At 44.9% G+C, this 17662-nt stretch overlaps 2 protein-coding genes and 1 long non-coding RNA gene across 20 annotated transcripts in view; 1 reads left to right on the top strand and 2 right to left on the bottom strand.

Annotated features, from left to right (window-relative positions):
* NSD1 (nuclear receptor binding SET domain protein 1) overlaps positions 1 to 14585 on the top strand; it is a 153559-nt gene extending 138974 nt beyond the window's left edge. For all 15 annotated transcript variants that reach the window (XM_072756524.1, XM_072756519.1, XM_072756517.1 and 12 more), the window contains 5 exons: positions 556 to 672; positions 1884 to 2025; positions 4529 to 4635; positions 6385 to 6589; positions 8159 to 14585. In XM_072756524.1, coding sequence (XP_072612625.1) covers positions 556 to 672; positions 1884 to 2025; positions 4529 to 4635; positions 6385 to 6589; positions 8159 to 9789 — 2202 coding nt within the window. In that variant the 3' untranslated portion in view covers positions 9790 to 14585. The remainder of the gene's footprint in view (positions 1 to 555; positions 673 to 1883; positions 2026 to 4528; positions 4636 to 6384; positions 6590 to 8158) is intronic.
* On the bottom strand, positions 5381 to 9418 carry LOC112925651 (uncharacterized). The gene is made up of 5 exons (XR_003236179.2): positions 9300 to 9418; positions 9088 to 9202; positions 8401 to 8458; positions 6830 to 6956; positions 5381 to 6720 (listed from the first exon to the last, which is right to left on the bottom strand). It is a non-coding gene; the product is annotated as an uncharacterized lncRNA (long non-coding RNA).
* On the bottom strand, positions 12983 to 17392 carry RAB24 (RAB24, member RAS oncogene family). 4 transcript variants are annotated; one of them, XR_003236171.2, is made up of 9 exons: positions 17251 to 17392; positions 17099 to 17167; positions 16823 to 16901; positions 16649 to 16716; positions 16474 to 16573; positions 16203 to 16253; positions 16000 to 16062; positions 13312 to 13499; positions 12983 to 13161 (listed from the first exon to the last, which is right to left on the bottom strand). XR_003236171.2 is itself a non-coding variant. In XM_026006462.2 (8 exons), the coding sequence occupies exons 1-8, from the start codon at positions 17365 to 17367 to the stop codon at positions 13450 to 13452; spliced, it is 597 nt and encodes a 198-aa protein (XP_025862247.1). In that variant the 5' UTR covers positions 17368 to 17392; the 3' UTR covers positions 12983 to 13449. The 4 variants fall into 4 exon arrangements, 3 of the variants coding, with proteins under 3 accessions (XP_025862247.1, XP_025862245.1, XP_025862236.1); XM_026006462.2 differs by having other exon boundaries at positions 12983 to 13499; XM_026006460.2 differs by lacking the exon at positions 13312 to 13499.
* Between the last annotated feature and the right edge of the window lie 270 nt (positions 17393 to 17662).

The raw sequence follows: 17662 nt of genomic DNA, 5'->3' as shown, positions 1-17662 counted from the left end.
AAGTGGCCTGAAATTAACTTTGAGAATATTTTAGGTTGAGAATTTAAAGGTAAGTAATGATTGGCTTAGTCTAGTTGACTCCTAAAACATTGCAGGCAAAGTGGACAGCATCGATGAAAGCCAGTATGATTGTAGTGCAGCGAGTCAGGAGGGGACAGTATTGTAAAATGTGGAAGGGCAGCAGGCCAGGGCATGGTCCAAGGAAAAAAACCATAGTTTATGGAAACTGACTTTCATGTTTTTGGGTATTTAAAGAGATCAACTATCTGTATCACCATTATAATGGAGCCCTAGCTTACTTACTTCCATGTTGGTTGATCTTGAGTGTCCAGAGTATCCTGGTCTTTCTCATGGTGACAGTGATAGGAGTGGGAGGTGTTTTTCATTGTCAAATAGTTGAAGCATATTTGTGTTTCTTGAATGAACCTTTGTTAAATTGACTAGATATATGTATGTGAACTACTTTGGAGATTGTTATTTTCATGAATTTAAAAAAAAAAACAGTTTGGGAACACAGTTGTGCTTTTTGCCATTAAGAACTATTTCTTATTCTAGGGTGAATTTGTGAATGAGTATGTGGGTGAGCTAATAGATGAAGAAGAGTGCAGAGCTCGAATCCGTTATGCCCAGGAACATGATATCACTAATTTCTATATGCTTACCCTAGACAAAGTAAGTATTATTTCCATTGTTATAAGATTGTGAAATTGAGCCATAGTGCATGTAGGCATATAATTCACTGCCCAAAACAGTATTCCCTTACCTTCATTCATAGGGTTAGTTAGCTTGGTCAGAGTTCTAGCATAGCTAAATTTGCTTATTTCTGGCTATACATCCATTGCCAAAGGCAACAAAGGTACTCTTTGCTTTCTTTTTGAACTGTCCAATATTAGTTGGGTATTCTGTCTTTTAGTATTTTTCCTATAAGATTAAAACCTGGAGCCAGCCAAGTAAATAATGATTCTTTCACCCTTTTATTTTAGATTGAGAAACTGATTTGTTTACTATTTAGTGCATTGAGAAGGTCATATAAATTGTAGAACTTAGCTTCTGAGACTAAGTCATCATTTCCAGTTATAGGAATTTGCTGATGAGTTTCATTTCATTAGTGCCTAGAATTATATTTGGGACTCATTCCTAATTCCAACATCCTAATATATTTATTTTCTATGTATCTGAGATTCTTCCTTATACCTGAATATTAGGGTCTGCTAGCTCCCTGTGACCCCTTCCATTGGCTATTATAACAGAATTCTCTTCTGATGTGAAACTTTGTGAACATTTATCAATTTGAACTCTTTGGTTTGTGAGATCATCACCTCCAGATATTCATATCTTCGTTCGGGATGGGGTCTCAACATCAATATTAAAAACTGCTTAGGTGAGCGCCTGGGTGGCTCATTTGTTGAGCATTTGCCTTTGGCTCAGTTGTGATCTCGGGGTCCTGGGATCAAGTTCTCCCTCTGCCTATATCTCTGCTTCTCTCTCTGTGTGTCTCTCATGAATAAGTAAATAAAATCTTAAAAAAAGAAACAAAACAACCCTTAGGTGATTTCTAATGTGTAGCCTAGGTTCAGGACCACCTAACTGAGAGGATGGGGCAAGCTGCTGCTTGTATAGCAGTGGTCCTCAGACTTGAGCATATATCAGTATCCTCTAGTGGGCTTGCTATAACACAGATTGCTGGCCTCAAGAGTTTCTGCTTTATTATGTTTGAAGTGCATCCCAAGAATTTGTATTTCCAATAAGTAATAGATGTGCTAGTGCTGGATTAGTGACTATACTGTGAGAACTCCTGGGAGAGTCAAACTTTAGAAATAGGAACTCCAACATGTTAGAATACACAGGAAGTATCTAATGAGCATCATCTCTTGGAATTTAAGGACCGGATCATTGATGCTGGTCCCAAAGGAAACTACGCTCGGTTTATGAATCATTGCTGCCAGCCCAACTGTGAAACACAGAAATGGTCTGTGAATGGAGATACCCGTGTTGGCCTTTTTGCCCTGAGTGACATTAAAGCAGGTAAGTGTCAATTAAGGATCCTGGAGCTAAGAAGGGAATTTCAGGTTTTATCATCTAAAAATCCCATATGTCTTATAACCCAAAATGAGGTCTGCAAACTCTTAGGGATACAGAAAAGACTTTCCAGGTGGCACTTGGCATAGAATATTTTTGTGGTGATTGGTGGTATGGCAAAAGATACATTAAGTATGTCATTTAACCAGTTTTTTCAATTGTACGGTTTTATGGCAATAGATCATTCACATTTTTGTGCAACTGTCGCCTCTATCCATCTCTATAACCTTTTCATCTTCCCCAAAGGAAACTCTATTCGTTAAACACTAATCCCCCATTTTCTCTCCCCTCAGCCCTTGGCACCACGGTCAGACATTATTCCAAACATTACCATATTTAGTCTTCACAAAAATGCTGTGAAGTATATGGTATTATGCCTGTTTTACTTGGATTCTTGGGTCTGGCACCTCTAACCACCCTGGGGAATATCCTGTGACTTCAGTCCTTATATCTCTCTTGACTGCTTTCAGTACATTTGTTCTTAGAACTTTAGTCATTGTCCATGTGGATGGATTCCTCTACCGTTTCTAGCCACAAGTTTTTCTTCTCTCTCCTCCCATATTCACTTAGCTCAATTAACATGGTGTGGGAATTCACAGACCTTGTTCTTGTCCTCACTTAACTTCCGGTCTGCATGGGTGGTATGAGAGGAATGAGACAGAATGTGCTCAGTGCTACGTGGAGTTCATGTGAAGCTGCAGCCTTGGCGGATGGAATCAGAACTTTTCAGCTGGCTCTACTTACTCATTCAGCTTTGCTGACTTTTCATATACCTGCTCTGCTTTCTACCACATGTGTTATACTCCTTATCTTTTCCATTACCCTTTGCCATATCCCGTAAGTGCAGACCTCAAGGATTGTTGAATAATGGACTCTTTTCTAGAATGGTATGAATCTTGCCTTTATGTACACCTGTACCTTCCGATTTATCCTTTGTGCAGTTATGTTTACATAGTGGATGGTGAGTAAGCAGCAGGTTGTATCAAGTATCCTCCTATCTTATGTTTGTGTATATGGTTGAGTTGTATTATAAGCACATTAAATTAATGGAAATTCAGTTATAAACTCATAGATTGTTTAATAAGAAAAGAATAGTGTGAGTAGATTATCTATCATTCAGTACAGTATTCCACAGTGGATGTGAAAGGGAAGACATAACCCTGCTGTTACCTTGATCAGTCTCAGTTCCTGCAAGCTCCTTGCAGTGTGAACCTCTTAACACGCCGTGAGTGATTGCAGGTTTTGTACCGTTTGGACCCCTAAATAAAAAGCAGCTGCTTTATAATTTGCTTAGCTCAATAAACAAATAATCTATATTAATCCAATATTAGATGAAAAACTGTATATATCAGTCTCATTGATGAAAGATAGGTCAGTGTGCAATGGGAAATCTAAGATTTAATCATTTTAACCAAATCATTATCACTTTAAAAATTAACGGTGAGGGGCAGCCCCGGTGGCCCAGTGGTTTGGCACTGCCTTCAGCCCAGGGTGTGATCCCAGAGACCTGGGATCGAGTCCCACGTCGGGCTCCCTGCCTGGAGCCTGCTTCTCCCTCTGCCTGTGTCTATTCCTCTCTCCCTCTCTCTGTCTCTCATGAATAAATAAAATATTAAAAAAAAAAAAATTAACAGTGAACCGTTACCCCAGTGCAGAGTTAATCTCTTTGTATACATATATTAAAAATTCTTATATTTGTTAGGCCTTCCCTAACATGGTTTGAATTTGAATATTGGTGTGTTTTATTTGCTCTCAGTTTTGAGAAGATTCACTTTTGACAGAAAGGGACAATTTGTCCCTTAAATCTGTACATCTTTTTTAAAAGTTTACAAGTTACTGCTATGTGCATTATGTCAGTACTCTAAATAAGCTTGAGATTGTCTCTCCATTTAATAAATGTACTCTCAGGGCTCAAATCACCCAGCTAGATTGTGGTAGTAGGGATATAAAGCTGGGGCCTGTGTCTGATCTGTGGCGTAGAGTTCTCTAGTATTATTCTGTATTGAGATGTCTCTCCCTAAGTTGTGCTAGGTTTGGCACAGACCAACAGCTTTTCTTCATACTTTTATTCCCAATGCCTAGCACATCAGTGTTGTTTTGTTTGTTTGTTTGTTTGCTTGCTTGCTTTTGGTAATGAATTAATATATTTTGATTCTGAAAGGTTAGAAAACAAACAACTTGGAATAATCAAAATCTCTACAGTAAAGGTTATTTTAAATATCACTTGTTAAGCTGTTTAAGTTTTTCTGCTATTAAGTTGTACTTGCTGATTAATAATATTACAAGATTAGAATTTATTAATATTTCATTAATATAGTTGGATTAGAGTTAATAAATCCCTTTCTATCCTCTGAAAAATCTGTTCTGCAAGTCCATATCCTTTGTGATTAATACAGAAATAATGTAATTAAAGCCATAGATAGTAATATTTTCATGGTCTTTTATGCAGGCACTGAACTTACCTTCAACTACAACCTAGAATGTCTTGGGAATGGAAAGACTGTTTGCAAATGTGGAGCCCCAAACTGCAGTGGCTTTTTGGGTGTAAGGCCAAAGGTACCTTCCAAACGTTTCCATTGCGAATAATGGTGTAGTCCTCCCACCCTAACCAGTGGAACAGCTGACTCTAAGATGTCTTTTTGGAATAATGACATTGGATAGTTGTCAGTAGGACAACTGGCACTTAACTAAGCATGTTGATGATCAGTTTGGTTATTCAGAAGCTGATCTTTGGGTATTTTTGAGCAGTCTGACTTCTAACTGGTAACACCTTTCTAGCTACAAAAGCTGTAAAATAGGAATCCATAAAGTAGATTACTTCCCATGTCTTTATTGGTCTCAGCTGATCATACTCACATTTCCTAATAAGCTACTTAGATTCTTGGTATCTTATGTCCCATCTGTTTCTCTTTTCTAAGCTCTCAAAGAATCCAATATTGAATTTAAGATTCTAAATGTAGTATAACACTGTGGATAAACATAGGACCCTTAATCTTACCATCTTAACAAAGGATAACCATTGTTGTGTCTTACTCCCTGGGTTTTTATGTGCATTTTAGCTGGCTTACAATTCTGTAAAGAAATACTTATAATTCTATATCCTGCATTTCTTAAATATTATAATTTTTTTCCTTGCTGTCACATGGTCTTTTTGACCATTATCTTTAGTGACTGTTCAATTTTTGAATACACTGGTTGGACTGTACTAGATGAACATACATCCTTATTTTTCAATTAACTTACAGAACACTGAAAATTGAAGTTTAATTTTCATGAAAAGTAGGCTACACAGTGACTCCAATTCAATATTTCCCATTATGCTCTTTTAATTATGGAAGTCAACATTAACAACTGAAAAATGCAAATTAGCCTAGAAACCAATAACTAAAGGGGGAGCAATCATTTTGAGCAAAAACACATGATGATAAACACCCACCAATTATTCTTTTATCAAATAAGGAAAGTTATGTTTATATTTTATGGAGTTTTTTTTCTTTAGTCGGTTAAATGGTCTTGGTCCTTAAAGCGTCCAGTTTATTTTTTCTCTATAAATCAAAATAATAACTGAGTTTAACAAAGGTTAATGGTATTACAGTCACTAGGAATGTCTTTCTGCATCCTTAACATCTATGTAACATTTCACACATGAAGCAGAGAAATTTAAGGGCAGAAGTTTAGAAATGGGAGATCACTGTAGGATAGTAATAAATCAGATTGATTGTGGATGTTTCCAGTCCAAGATAAATAATGTGATGAAACCCACGGGATTTGGTAACCAAGTGTGGGCTTCAGGGAACACAGAGGAGACCTGCTGGCTACACCAGGATCTGTCTTGGGGAGTAGTGGATATGAACCTAATTTGATATAGATGAAGGGCACATAGCTTATTGTGGGCAACGACCATGAGTTTTCTGTGCCTTACTAACATTTGACTCTTAATAAGTGCTCAGTGAAGGTTTGTTGAATAAAGAAATGTGTGTGTATACACAGATATGACACACATAGACAAACATAAAACTTAATGAAAGGGGAACGTTTAACACTAGCCTTATATGTTAACAAAAAGAAGTTCATTTCTGTTTCATTCAGGTGGTAAGAGTAGTTGATAGAAAAGTTAGAATTAATTTATTGGGTACCTATGATGTGCCAGGTGCCTTTCCTGCATTTTTTCTTATCTTTAGAACAGTCTGTGAGGACTGTCTCTTCCCAGAGGAGAGATGAGGCTCATAGAGGATAGTTAACCTGGTCAAGATCACACAACTCATGTATCGACAGAATGCTGACTGCTCAATATCTGACCTCTAGAATCAGCCGATTGCCACAGAAGAAAAGTCAAAGAAATTCAAGAAGAAGCAACAGGGGAAGCGCAGGACCCAGGGTGAAATCACAAAGGAGAGAGAGGATGAGTGTTTCAGCTGTGGGGATGCTGGCCAGCTCGTCTCCTGTAAGAAGCCAGGCTGCCCAAAAGTTTACCACGCTGACTGTCTAAATCTAACCAAGCGACCAGCAGGTTGGTGCCAAAATCCATTTAGCGTGCTGCTTGTTCTCTGCCAGAATTGTCAGAGCCCCATGGTCTTCCCATGTATAGCATTGAAGGAGGTATGGTTCATATTCTCATTCTGGAAATAAAGGCTTGGAATCCTAGGTTTAGAGAAGGGAACACAAACTTATTATATGTCAAGCAGTTTATTTATATTTATGTTATGTTATTTTATCCTCCCAGCAACCCATAAAGATGAGACCTTTTCACCTTCCCATGATGCAGATGAGGAAACAGAGTCCAGTTTGGTGAGATGACTTGTCACAATAGAGCATGTAGATTTAGGAGTTGAGTTGAAAGCCAGGTTTTCTGACTTCAAGGCCACTAAATCTGTTTCCTTTCAAAAGAAAGAGAGGTTGATGTAGCATGGAGTTTGGGGTTAATTCAGTCAGTGAAGTGTGGACTAGACATCCTTTTAGCCCCCTTCACCCACTCCCTTCTGACAGAGAGGCAGCTCCATCAGTGGATATATGAGAAAGCTGCTTAGGCAGATAGAAGGTGTTAAGGAATTTGTGGCTGGCATAGCCACTAGCTTTTGAGTGGTGGGTTGGAGTTAGAAGGATTTTAAGGAAGTTGGATATGTGGTCTGTTTTTATTGACACAAGCAAGAAAGCAATAGGGGGCCACTCCATCTGAGGAGATTATACATCACAAGTGGCCTGCTCCCAGGGATTGCAGAGAGAACTTTGGGGTGGGAGTGAGAGGAGTTTGTCCCTGAACTAGCTTTCCTTTGATGTATAGTTGCCAGGGTAATGCAATAATAGAAACAGAGGTAGTGTGAGGGCAAGGCCACTTGACAAGTCATGTCAGGAAGTGGAGATGGAGAATTGTTTCAGGATCAATAGTTCAGGATTGTAGCTGGTACAGGCTGCAATAGAACTTGTCTTGCCTAGAAGCCAGGAGTCAGGGCTAGCATAGTTTATTTGGAAACTGAACTTGGACTAAAACACCATGGATGTCAGAGACTCTCAGGTATCATGAAATAGGGCAAACAGATGGTAGGTCAGGATCTTTTCCACTGGTTCTGTGTGGACAATATAGGTAAAATTTGTGCTAGTTTCAAGACTTGAAACCGAGCAAAAGAAAATCTGCTCAGCTTTTCATATTTGTATATCTCCTCCCTGTTCCTAAATATAACCAAATAAGTAGAAGTTTTAATAGCTGAGATTATCCCTTTAGAGATGAATATTTAAAGGCTATATAAAGACAAATGGAGTTTGCAAAACTGTGGAAGTAATGTCTTCACATCCTATCTAAGAGGAGCTTTGGGTTTTTACCCCCCTAGAAATAGTCATAGAAATAAGAAATTACCACTGCCTATATGTTTAGTTGATAATCAGTTGGTACTTGGTACTTGGCTTTTATGTGTTATACAGGAGAATCAGATTCTGGGGCAGGGGAGTTGTTAAGTGAGTGGCATGAGCTTTCTACAGAAGGTGGCAATTTGAAATCACTCCTTTGACGCACGCTCAGAGCCATGGTCCATTTCGTGCACCTTGCTTGTTTTCCTAAGTGTTTGTTTCACATCTTTGTTTTTAGGGAAATGGGAGTGTCCTTGGCATCAGTGTGACATCTGTGGGAAGGAAGCAGCTTCCTTCTGTGAGATGTGTCCCAGCTCCTTTTGTAAACAGCATCGGGAAGGGATGCTCTTCATCTCCAAACTGGATGGGCGTTTGTCTTGTACTGAGCATGACCCCTGTGGGCCCAACCCTTTGGAACCTGGGGAGATCCGTGAGTATGTGCCTCCCCCAGTACCGCTGCCTCCAGGCCCAGGCACTCACCTGGCAGAGCATTCATCAGGAGTGGCTGCTCAGGGGCCCAAGATGTTGGATAAGTTGCCTGCTGACACCAACCAGACACTGTCACTGTCCAAAAAAGCTCTGGCAGGAACTTGTCAGAGGCCACTGCTGCCTGAAAGACCTCCTGATAGAACTGACTCCAGGCCCCAGCCTGTAGATAGGGTCAGGGACCTTGCTGGGTCGGGGACCAAACCCCAATCCTTGGTATCCAGCCAGAAGCCATTGGACAGGCCACCTGCAGTGGCAGGACCAAGACCCCAACTATCTGACAAACCCTCTCCAGTGACCGGTATAAGCTCCTCACCCTCAGTCAGGTCTCAATCACTGGAAAGACCTCTGGGGACAGCTGACCCAAGGCTGGATAAATCCATAGGTGCTGCCAGCCCAAGGCCCCAGTCACTGGAGAAAACCCCAGGCCCTCCTGGCCTGAGACTTCCACCGCCAGACAGACTGCTTGTCACCAGCAGTCCCAAACCCCAGACTTCAGACAGGCCCCCAGACAAATCCCATGCTTCTTTGTCCCAGAGACTCCCACCTCCTGACAAAGTACTTTCAGCTGTGGTCCAGACCCTGGTAGCTAAAGAAAAAGCACTGAGGCCCGTGGACCAGAATACTCAGTCAAAAAATAGAGCTGCTTTGGTGATGGATCTCATAGACCTAACTCCTCACCAGAAAGAGCGGGCTGCTTCACCTCATGAGGTCACACCACAGGTTGATGAGAAGATGCCAGTGTTGGAGTCAAGCTCATGGACTGCCAGTAAAGGTCTGGGGCAGATGCCACGAGCTGTAGAGAGAGGCAGTATGTCAGATCCTGTCCTTCAGCCACCAGGGAAAACAGCCGTCCCTTCGGAGCACCCCTGGCAAGCGGTTAAATCACTCACCCAGGCCAGACTTCTCTCTCAGCCTTCTGCCAAGGCTTTTTTATATGAGCCAACAACTCAGGCCTCAGGAAGAGCACCTGCAGGGGTGGAGCAGATACCAGGGTCTCCCAGCCAAGCACCAGGCCTGGTGAAGCAGGTGAAGCAGATGACCGGAGGCCAGCAACTACCTGGACTTGCTGCCAAGAGTGGGCAGTCCTTCAGGCCTCTTGGGAAGGCCCCATCCACCCTCTGTACTGAAGAAAAGAAGTTGACAACTGCAGAGCAGAGTCCCTGGGCCCTGGGAAAGTCCTCACCAGGGCCAGGGCTCTGGCCCATGGTGGCTGGACAAACAATATCGCCGTCTTGCTGGTCCTCTGGGAACACACAGACATTGGCACAGACTTGCTGGTCTCTTGGAAGAGGGCAAGACCCTAAACCAGAGCAAAATACACTTCCAGCTCTTAACCAGGCTCCTTCCAGTCACAAGTGTGCAGAGTCAGAACAGAAGTAATATGAGTAAATGTCACATGACCAGACCAGCTGCCCCCAGGGTTCTTGGGAAAGGGAAATCATCTCTCTTTTCCCCTCTTAAAAAACAGACCCTCAACACTTTTCCACTGTTATTCTTTCCTTATATCCCAACACTCAAAATTCTTGTGACATTAGCCAGTGGGGGCATGTGGTTGTGTAAACCATGTATGGAAATCCAAGTGGGCCCTAGCCAAGGAGACAGACAGACTTCGGTCTTTTTCCTCCAATCTTTACACATGGTAACTTGAAATAAAAAGTCCACTCTGGAGTCAAGCATGGGATTCAATTCCACTGGTCAGGTTGGAAGGTAGAGGGGCTCTCAAAGCTATTTCTCTAGCCCTACTGAACCTCTCTGAGGGCACCTGATGAACACTTGGGAGGAACTGATATCTGTTCATATCAGTGGTGATTTCTTGAGCACTCACATGTGCTAGACCAGGTGCTAGTCACTGACAGGAGATACAGAGATAAAGAAGACCTGATCCCTGTGAGTCTAACATGCCTGCCTGGGTTCCCAGGTTGTTTTCACGAACCTTTGACCAGGAAATAACAGGAAGTTCTGAGGGGCCCTGGGGCTCCAGACTCATTTTGTAATGTCCTTTATGGCCCCAGAAGTAGTTGTGTTGAGTAAGTGTCCCCTGGTTGGGTGTGCTTGTGTGCGTGTGCATGCATGCACGCTCATGTGGAGGTCACTATAGGTAGGAGGGGGTTGGATTGAGGCCACATGGAGCCATTGGCTGGGCAGCCACTACTACTGCTGTCTGGGTTGTGCAGTCTGAAACTCTGTCCTTGACAGAGCAGCTGGTTGTGGGGGGCTGGGCTCTACAAGGACATGGCTTTCCTCAAGTATAAGAAGGCAATTGGCAAGCTTACCTTTCTTTTCTACCTGTTTTCCTCCTTTTACATCAGCCCACCCCCATGCCCGCCCCCTAAATACTCAGGTGCTTTCAGATTTCAGAGTTGGGCAGTGGACATAGGGAACCTCTGGCAAGCTCTGGGCTATATCTACCACCAGCTCAGGGAGAGTGCCAGATCCTGATGGAAGATTCCCTCTCTTCTGATCCTTCGCTCTCTTACCTGAATGGAGGGAGTCCTCTCCTTCACTGGTGGAGTCTACCACCCTATCCCTGAGAATCGCTGTGTTCTATATTGAGAGCACCTGCCTACTGACCTTGTTCAAAGGCAAGCCAGAACCCTTCCCCTATGACTGGCAAGATGGGGTGTTCAGAGCAATGTCCAGTCTGAGAGATGATTCCTCATAACTGCTGATTATCTGTTACTGCTGCCCTGAGCTGGGGCCCAAGGGCTGGGAAATCTGTTGGTGCTACCCTGCCCTACCATTCACCCAGCTCACCAACTGCCAACAGGAAGTGCTGTTTGGCCAGTTCCTTCCCATTCACTCACCCCTCCTTTTGTCCCTAGACCGAACATGTTTACCTCTCTGCTTTGCCAACTTAGCCAGCAGCTTTAGCCAACAGACCATCTCCTGGCCCAGATGTCTCCTGGCCATTCTGTTTCAGTTATGGCTTTTACACCCTCAACAGGATTCTGTATTTTGTCCCAATTTCCTCCTCCTAAGTTCTCATTGAGGTTACCCACATCACTTCTAAGGAGGGAACAATAGTTATAGAAGCATTTGCGCTTTATATAAAGATTAAAAGAAGAATTTGCTTTTATTTCCCAAAGTCTGTCTCGGGTTGAGACACCTGAACTCAGGCAGAGGTGCGAGGCTGGGCAGGGCTGTCCCGAGTCTAGGGGCCTATCTGCATCCCACTTAGACCTCGGAATCTCCTCTGTAAATTCCACCTGCCTAGTTCTCCCCTTTTCATCCTCTCTTCCCACATCATGAGAGAAGAAAACTTCTTTGTTCAAAAGGAAGAGAAAACAAAGCATCTTATTTTCTTTTAAAAATTTTAAACCATGGAAAAGATATTTTTAAAGAAATCCACCCAGAACATTAAAGTTCATTATATTAAGTATTTATCATGTGTGAGAATAATAAGTATATAACTGCAGCTAGTAGGTCCCTTTCCCTAATCTCTTAGGCTGTATGAGTAGGGTTTGCTTGGTGCCAGTCCTGTGCCCTTTTCTCTCCTGTCATCTGTAGTTGTGATCAGAAAAAGATATTCGCACTGCACTGTCAGAATCTCCTTTCACTATGTTGTGTGTTAAATTACCGTAGCTCTTTGTTTCATGAAATAAACTGTGAATTTGGGGGTGGGTGGGGTGTGTGCAGGCTATGTAAAAAAAATTAAGTGGAGAAGTTTGATCCTGAAATAGGCTTTGGTAGGTAATTGACTTGACATCCGCTCTCTAGATATGTCTCACAGGACAAGGAGTGAGGGAAAGGTGGGCCATAATTGGCCACTGTGATTTTGTTTTGGTTCTTTCCATTCTCCACCATTTGCTGGAAACTTCCTTCCAGAACTGCCTGGGAAAACAACTTTTGAGGTGTGCTTGGTTTGGGGGTGAGGGTGGGGGGGTGGCAGTTCTTTATCTAAATGGATAGACAACCAGGCTTTTGTGAGGGTTACTGAAAGGCTCTCAGGTAGAATGGAAACTAGAAATTCAGCTATCAGGCCCACTGATAGCAGCATCTGATACCAGATTGTCAACATCAAGAAAGCAGTCACCATACAATTAGAAGCAGAGCCAGAAGGACTGTTGGGAAATTGAGACTCTTGCATGAGGGACAGTGGGGAGGGAGTAACCTTGCCAGCCCTTGGGGACTCTCCTGGAGCCCTGTACTGAGACCTTTTCTCCAGAGGGTGTGAATTGGCAGTTAAAAGGAAAGCTTTTCTCTTAGAATCCTGATCTTTGTGTAGGGTGGTATTTTGGTATTTGGCCAAGTGCCTGGAAATCAGGATCTCAAGAGAATGCCTCTGAGCCAGTCCCCAGGAAATGTTTCCAAGGGGGAAGCCATGGCTTCCATAGGTTGCTAAAGAACCAATATGTCTCCTAGCCCTGTTAAGTCAAAAGAACTTTATGGAAATTTGAATTCAAAGCCTCGTTTGCTTCTCCTTTGGAGAAACCCATTCTAATAGCAAAATAGCTGTCAAAGCTACAGAAGTATCCCAGGTTTTTAAATGTCTGCTTCCCCCATAAGTTACTGAGTTTGAGGTGATTTAAGTCACTGTGTTGATCCTCTAATGAATAACTACCAAATCTGCATCTTTAGCATCGATGGAAATAATTGTTTTATCACATTCTCTACCCCACACTACAGTCAGGGCACAAAGCGCATCAGTGATCCTTTCCCAGGTTCAGCAGCATCTCCTTACTGGAACTGGACTCCCAGGTCACATCATGAGAACAGAATGGCAGGAAGGAAGTATGGTCCTGGCAGCTTCCCCTGTGGAAAGGAATCAGGAAAGCACTAAACGTGGTTGGATTTTGCCCTCAGCTCCTATAAAGTGGGTTTTCTCCTAAGGCTTTTTCGGAGGATATTGTCATCCTTTTGGGGTTTGTCAATCAGGAGGTCGGAGTGGCCCAGTGTCCTCACCTGAGGTCATTGCAGGAAAGGAGCTTCCACAAGTCCCTTTTCCTGCTAAATAATGCTTGGGCTGCTTCATGTGCTAGACATTCCAGATCACTTAGAGCTAGGTAGCTGCTGCACGAGACTGTCATTGGTTATGACCAATTAGCTCTCAGCTGAGCTTCCTAGGGCCATTGCAGCAGGGCCAGAGATTGCTGTAGGACAGATTGAAATAATAGATAATTGCTTTGAACACAAAAAAATGTAATGATGGTGCTAATTTTCTGGTATAAATAAGCACTGCCAAGGGTTGAGAGGGACTGGTGAATTGAGAAACCCAGGTTCCTGCTTTGGAGGAAGAATTTTATGTAGAATGGTTTCTTTGAGGCTCTATTAGAGAAAAAGGCAGAGCCTCAGTGAAGCCTGCACCCGACCCTGGAGTGGTTCAGTGTAATCCTAGGCAGAAGAGATGCTGTATCCAGACGAGGGTGGCCATTGAGTTTCTCAGGGCTGGTGTCACCTTGTCACCTGGTGTAGCCTCCGTCCACACTGCCTAGAACAGGTTGGTAGAGAGCTCCAGCTGTGGGGTTCTCCTATTACCTTCTGCCCCTCTCTACCTCTTCCACTCTCATGGGAGCACCTCTATTGCTTATGAAAATTAAGGGTAATATTTCTTAAGGAAGTGGAAAGAGTTTATTTTAATTAGAAATCCACAGCCTGAGAAATGTTGCCTCCTAGCATAAGCAAAATCATGGTAAACTCTTTCTTACATGGTCCCTTCTCTAGAGCTGCTTTCCCATGACTTTCAAAACATCGGGCTATTGAGGGGCTTCAGTTCTAATATCCTGGAAGTCAAGCAAAGCTTTGTGGACAGGAGATGAGCCCAGGGAGTAGGAGCAAAAGTGAATGGTTGTGGTGCTTTAGACTTCCAGGGTAGGGCAGAAAACAGGCGGTCTCCAGGTCCAAGGTGGGTGCTGCTGTGTGTGCATGTAGAGGAGTGTATTGAAGATGGGTGAGTGCAGCACACGGGAGCTCACGGGAAGAGCAGCTTTCTAAGTCTTGGCGAAGAAACAAGCTGACAATAGAGATCTATATATTTTTTAGAAAGGGGCGGGGGGGGGGTTGTCAGCTGAGGTCCATCACTGGTCTTTTGCCCCCTCCCTCCCCATAGATTGTCAGCTGTAAGTGAAATTCTTAGTGAAAAAGAGGGGAGCCCTGTAGGAGTCCCCATAAACATGTACTGTAATTCTTTGTATATAGAAAAAAAAATTACTGTAAAGTAAAGTTTAACTTTACTCTTATGGCCCTTGCCCTGTGTTTTGTTTGTTGTCCGTGGGGAGATGTAGCTTAACAGGAGGGAGGACGGGTTTGGGATAAGAGCAGAAACCAGCCCGAGATTAGTTCCCAGGTTGGGGACATGGGGAGGTGAACCCCTCCTCTAAGCATCTCCAGGAGTGGTGTGGGTTTCCTCCCAGCAGCCACCAGCTACCAAAATGTCTTTCACTTCTTTTGGGAGTGGCTGGTGTCAGTTTCAGCCTCTATATAGGAAACTTCCATTACCCACGAAGGAAGGGTATTTTAAGGAATTGGTTTTAAAAAAGGAAGCGGAACCAGAGCATTTTCTGAGTGAGTCTGGGAGTAGTGTGGGAAGGTAAGCATTCAATCCTAGCATTACTATTTGCTCAGGATCTTTGCTGCCCTGAACTGGGTAGTGGTCACCTCATTTTACAGATGAAAAATTAAAGCCCAAGTTACAGTCCCTTTTCTGTTAATAGCTGAATTGGGATCCCAATCTGGATCCATAAGACCTTTCTGTGTTGCAGAACGTAACGATTTTTCTTCATTAAATCACATTGTAGTATGTCCCTGGGAAGCTTAGGAGTGAGCTACAGACATGACTCCAGGACTTAGACATGACAGAAGTAGTGGTAGAACCTGCTAGTCTGAGTTAGGAGTGCTTGATCCTTTGATCTCTGGGCACCACTTAAGTGCCTGTCTTGCGTGAGCTTTGCATTGCCCCAACCCCAGCCTCTCACCTATCTTTGTCCCCCCTAAAGAATAGAAAAAGGCCCTTCTGTTTCTACATTATCTCAGATGCAACACTGGAGTGAAGTACTTGGTTTCCAAAAGGATAAGAACTGGGAGGAGCCTTAATGTAGGAAGTCAGGCCAGCCAGGTGGCCCCAGAAAGAACTAGGTGTCTTGACACCTAATCCACACAGCAGGGAGAGGGGCTGAGTGTGATTCACAGTGCATCGATTTTATTTACAAATAAAAAGCCACTTAAATAATCTGCAGACACAAGTGCTTCCAGGGCAAGAGCCTGGGGTCCAAGTAAGCCTTTACCCTCCTCACACCCATCAGTCAGCCCAATGCTGCCTCCATTCCATGGGCCAGCACAGGCAAGTGCCACCTCTGCTGCCACGGGGACCGGGGGTAGCTCAGACGTATGACCACTCAAGCCCAGATGGGAGCTAGGTCTAGCCCTTCTGGGGGAATTCCTTGAATTCCCCTAGACCAGGTGAGTGGTGGTGTCTCAGTGATGACAACAGCTGTAGAAGTAGGGGTTTGCCTTCTGGCCCAGGTCCACGCCCTTGTCCTCTGTCAAAGAGAGGTGGCAGCTCAGCACCATTCTGTTTGGGGATCAGGTAACTCGTGAAGGGGGCCAGATGCTGTGGGGCTACAGGAAGTCTCCAGAGTCTGGGGAAGCACACACCTGTCATCACCTGGAAGGCAGCCACACTGACGTAATCCTCTGCCACTTTCTGGAAGAGCTCGTCTGGCAGGAAAAAGGACAAGTCAGTGAGAGCTCAAAGTCAGTGACCCTGGAATCACCCAGTAACTCAGCCCTCCAGGCTCTTCTCTGCCTCCTCTGATGCCCTGCCTATTCCTGCTGTGAGGCCCCCTGACAGCACTCACCCACACTCTGGCCTGTCTTGCTGGATGTTTCAAAGAGCTGAGCTTTGATATCTGTAAAGAGAAGTGACTAAAGCCTCCTACCTGAGAATCAGAAGCAAGAGGGAAGGCTAGCAGTTCAGGGAAATTCATGTACCCCACACATTCAGGGAGGCCAGAAGCCCTTCCCAAGGGATCTAGCCTAGCCATGGCAGCTAAGGCAGTTCATATTTTCTGTGCTCTACCCAAGCAGCCACCTCCCTCCCCCACCCCTGGGGAGCTGAGGAACAGCTACTGTCTGCATAGTCCTGGACATCGTGGAAGTCCACACGTCGACGCCGCCTGTCCTCCTCCAGCAGGTCACTCTTGGTGCCACACAGGTAGATCTGACAGCCCTAGAGCAAAAGACAAGGTCAGGGTCCCTCCCATAGACCCCAGCCCCAGGTTTTCTGGTGAGGTCTGGCACTTACCTCCTCTAGGTTGCGCAGTTCCTTCACCCAGAACTTTGCCCGCTCAAAACTGCTACTGTCCGTCAGGTCTTAATACAGACACGCAGAAAACAACCAAGAATCAGGTGCTGTTCTCTAAGACCAGCCTGACATCCACCCCCTCTTGTTTGAGGAACAGGCCAGAACCTCTCTTACCATAGCAGACGATGGCAGCCTTAGCTCCCCGATAGTAGATCCGGCTCATGGCCTCGTAGCGCTCAGAGCCTGCTGTGTCCTGAAGGGCAGGGGCGGCTCAGCCTGAGTTCCTGACCTACTCCCCAAGACTGCAAACTAGTACTACGTTCTCCAGACCCCTTTTTAAAACTGGGGTCTGGAATAGAAAAATGGCCTCTAGTCAGCCAGTAACAGGCAGGAGAAAATAAGCCTCCTCAGGAATGGGTCTTCTTAGGATTGCTTGCCCAGGGGACTTACCCAAATACCTAAAGTCACCGTCCGGTCTCCAACGGACATCACCTTGGCCACGAAGGCGGCCCCGATGGTCTGCAATCAGTGGCAAGCGATCAGGGCCGCGGGTGCGGGCCAGCTCCCTCCCACTCGTGCCGGGCCCCGCGCGGCGCACTCACGTTCTGATAGGGCCCCACCAGGAAGCGGTCGTGCACGTATCGTTCCACCAAGCTTGTCTTGCCCACGTACTCCTTGCCCAGCATCACCACCTTGACGTCCACGCGCTGCCCGCTCATGCTCTCTGGGCTGCCTCACCCGCCTCAGGGTCCTGAGCGGGGGCGGGAGGCAAACCCGGATCTCCGCTCGGGCAGGCAGCGCCCAAGCCTCGGCCCCTGACCCCAGGCGCCAACCTACGACTTGGAGACACGGCGTCGGCGGGAGCTCCGGCCGCTCCCCCGTCTGCCCCACTCCTCGGCCCCCGGCGCTGACCCTCCTTCAAAGAGCCCAGGACTCAGGGCGGCCTGGGAGCGCGCGCGGCAGCGCCCTCAACGGCGCCGCATGCCGCCGCCCAGCTCGGCCTTCGGGCTCAGG

Source organism: Vulpes vulpes, chromosome 4 (genome assembly GCF_048418805.1).
Source record: "Vulpes vulpes isolate BD-2025 chromosome 4, VulVul3, whole genome shotgun sequence".
NCBI classification, from domain to species: Eukaryota; Metazoa; Chordata; class Mammalia; order Carnivora; family Canidae; genus Vulpes; species Vulpes vulpes.
Note: the sequence above shows the minus strand (reverse complement) of the source record. Positions and strands in the feature narration are given on the sequence as shown.